The following is a 1,354-nucleotide window of genomic DNA, read 5'->3' as shown; positions in this document are numbered from 1 at the left end:
TTTTTAGGGTTATTAACAAAGTATATGTACTCAGACCAGTAATATTTGGGGTCACAAGTTTTTGCCATGGATATTTTCTGGGTCAGAAGATAAAAAGTTTGGAAACCACTGCTTTAGGACACTCCCTCTTTTTTTTTTTTTAATCAGTTTCATTTTCCCTTCAGGAACGGTCAGCTGACAACAAACAGTGACAAAAGGAAGTGTTTGTGGTGTTTTTCGTATAAGGTATGTTTTTATACCTTTTTAGTCACATAGACTGTGACAATATTGTGCTGCTAAAAGTTTGATTCATGTCATGTTGAAATCTCCAGAGTTTGCAGCCAAAGATTGAGGGGTTTTATAGTTTTCGGATGGTTTAGTTTCAGTTTCAGACATGTCCTGAACTACAGGCCAAAGACAGACACTTTTAGGGGAGATGTTAAAAAATAAATCGGTATAAAAGATCGGAATGGCTCAATGTGAATCGAAGGAAGGGGGGAGTGGGGGCTTAAACATGTCGGAATACAGAACCTCCACAAAAACCAGCCAGAGTTTAACTTTCTGTATTCTATTTTACCTAGAACTGTGTAATTTTCAATACATGTTTGGCACTTGAGCACGACACAATTCTAGGCAATAATATTTCCGGTTCCCCCTAAGGTGGACCGTACCAACTCTACCTGGCTGTTACTTGATGCTCATTGCAACTTTGGAGCAGAGCACACGAAGCAGAAACGTAAGTAAATAAGAAATGGTTTTCATGAAGTACTTCTCAGTTTATCCTTCAGAGTTTCTGTTTTTTTTTTAAAATGTGCTATCTAAAAGCTGAATTAAATGTGCTGTCCTGCTAAATTAAAATTGAGCTAAAAACCAGTGTGAGCTCAGGGGTTCCTCAAGCCATTTGGGTCTGGGGACTTCTTAGTTACATGGGCGAAAAAAATTCCAGGGACCCCCTCATAAACCTTTTAAAAGATCATTTTAATATTTTAAATGTATATAGAGTATATTAAAGATTAGTATTATGATAAAAATCAAGAAATAAAATCTGTTTTTGATCAGATGGGAGCCATATTTAATATGCTCGAGCAGTTCAGACTGGAGTCCTACTACAACCAGTTTCTGCAAATGGGTGTGAAAGATGAGAGAGATTTCCTGGATGGAGTGACCGATGAAGATTTGCACAACATGGGTAAGAAGAATGGACTGGCTGCAACTCAGTAATTCCAACTTAAATTTTCCTAATGATGAAATGTTATTTTCAGCTAAGTGGAACTGGACTTCAAATTTTAAGTGTTAAAAATGAACATTGGTGCACAAACTAAGCTAAACAAAAAGTTAGCTTCGCTAACTCATCTGCTAACTTAAATATATATAT

The 1,354-nt window shown here is 36.5% G+C and overlaps 1 protein-coding gene across 1 annotated transcript in view; it reads left to right on the top strand.

The window, feature by feature from the left end:
• The first annotated feature begins 134 nt into the window (after positions 1 to 134).
• The window catches only part of LOC106532823 (uncharacterized), a 13,800-nt gene continuing 12,580 nt past the window's right edge, over positions 135 to 1,354 (top strand). Inside the window, exons 1-3 of the mRNA XM_014028981.1 lie at positions 135 to 225; positions 640 to 715; positions 1,039 to 1,168. Of these exons, the coding sequence (XP_013884435.1) occupies positions 674 to 715; positions 1,039 to 1,168 (172 nt within the window). The 5' untranslated portion in view covers positions 135 to 225; positions 640 to 673. The remainder of the gene's footprint in view (positions 226 to 639; positions 716 to 1,038; positions 1,169 to 1,354) is intronic.

Source organism: Austrofundulus limnaeus, unplaced genomic scaffold (assembly GCF_001266775.1).
Source record: "Austrofundulus limnaeus strain Quisiro unplaced genomic scaffold, Austrofundulus_limnaeus-1.0 Scaffold6, whole genome shotgun sequence".
NCBI lineage: Eukaryota > Metazoa > Chordata > Actinopteri > Cyprinodontiformes > Rivulidae > Austrofundulus > Austrofundulus limnaeus.
The sequence above is the reverse complement of the archived record's forward strand: the minus strand, read 5'-3'. Positions and strand labels throughout refer to the sequence as shown.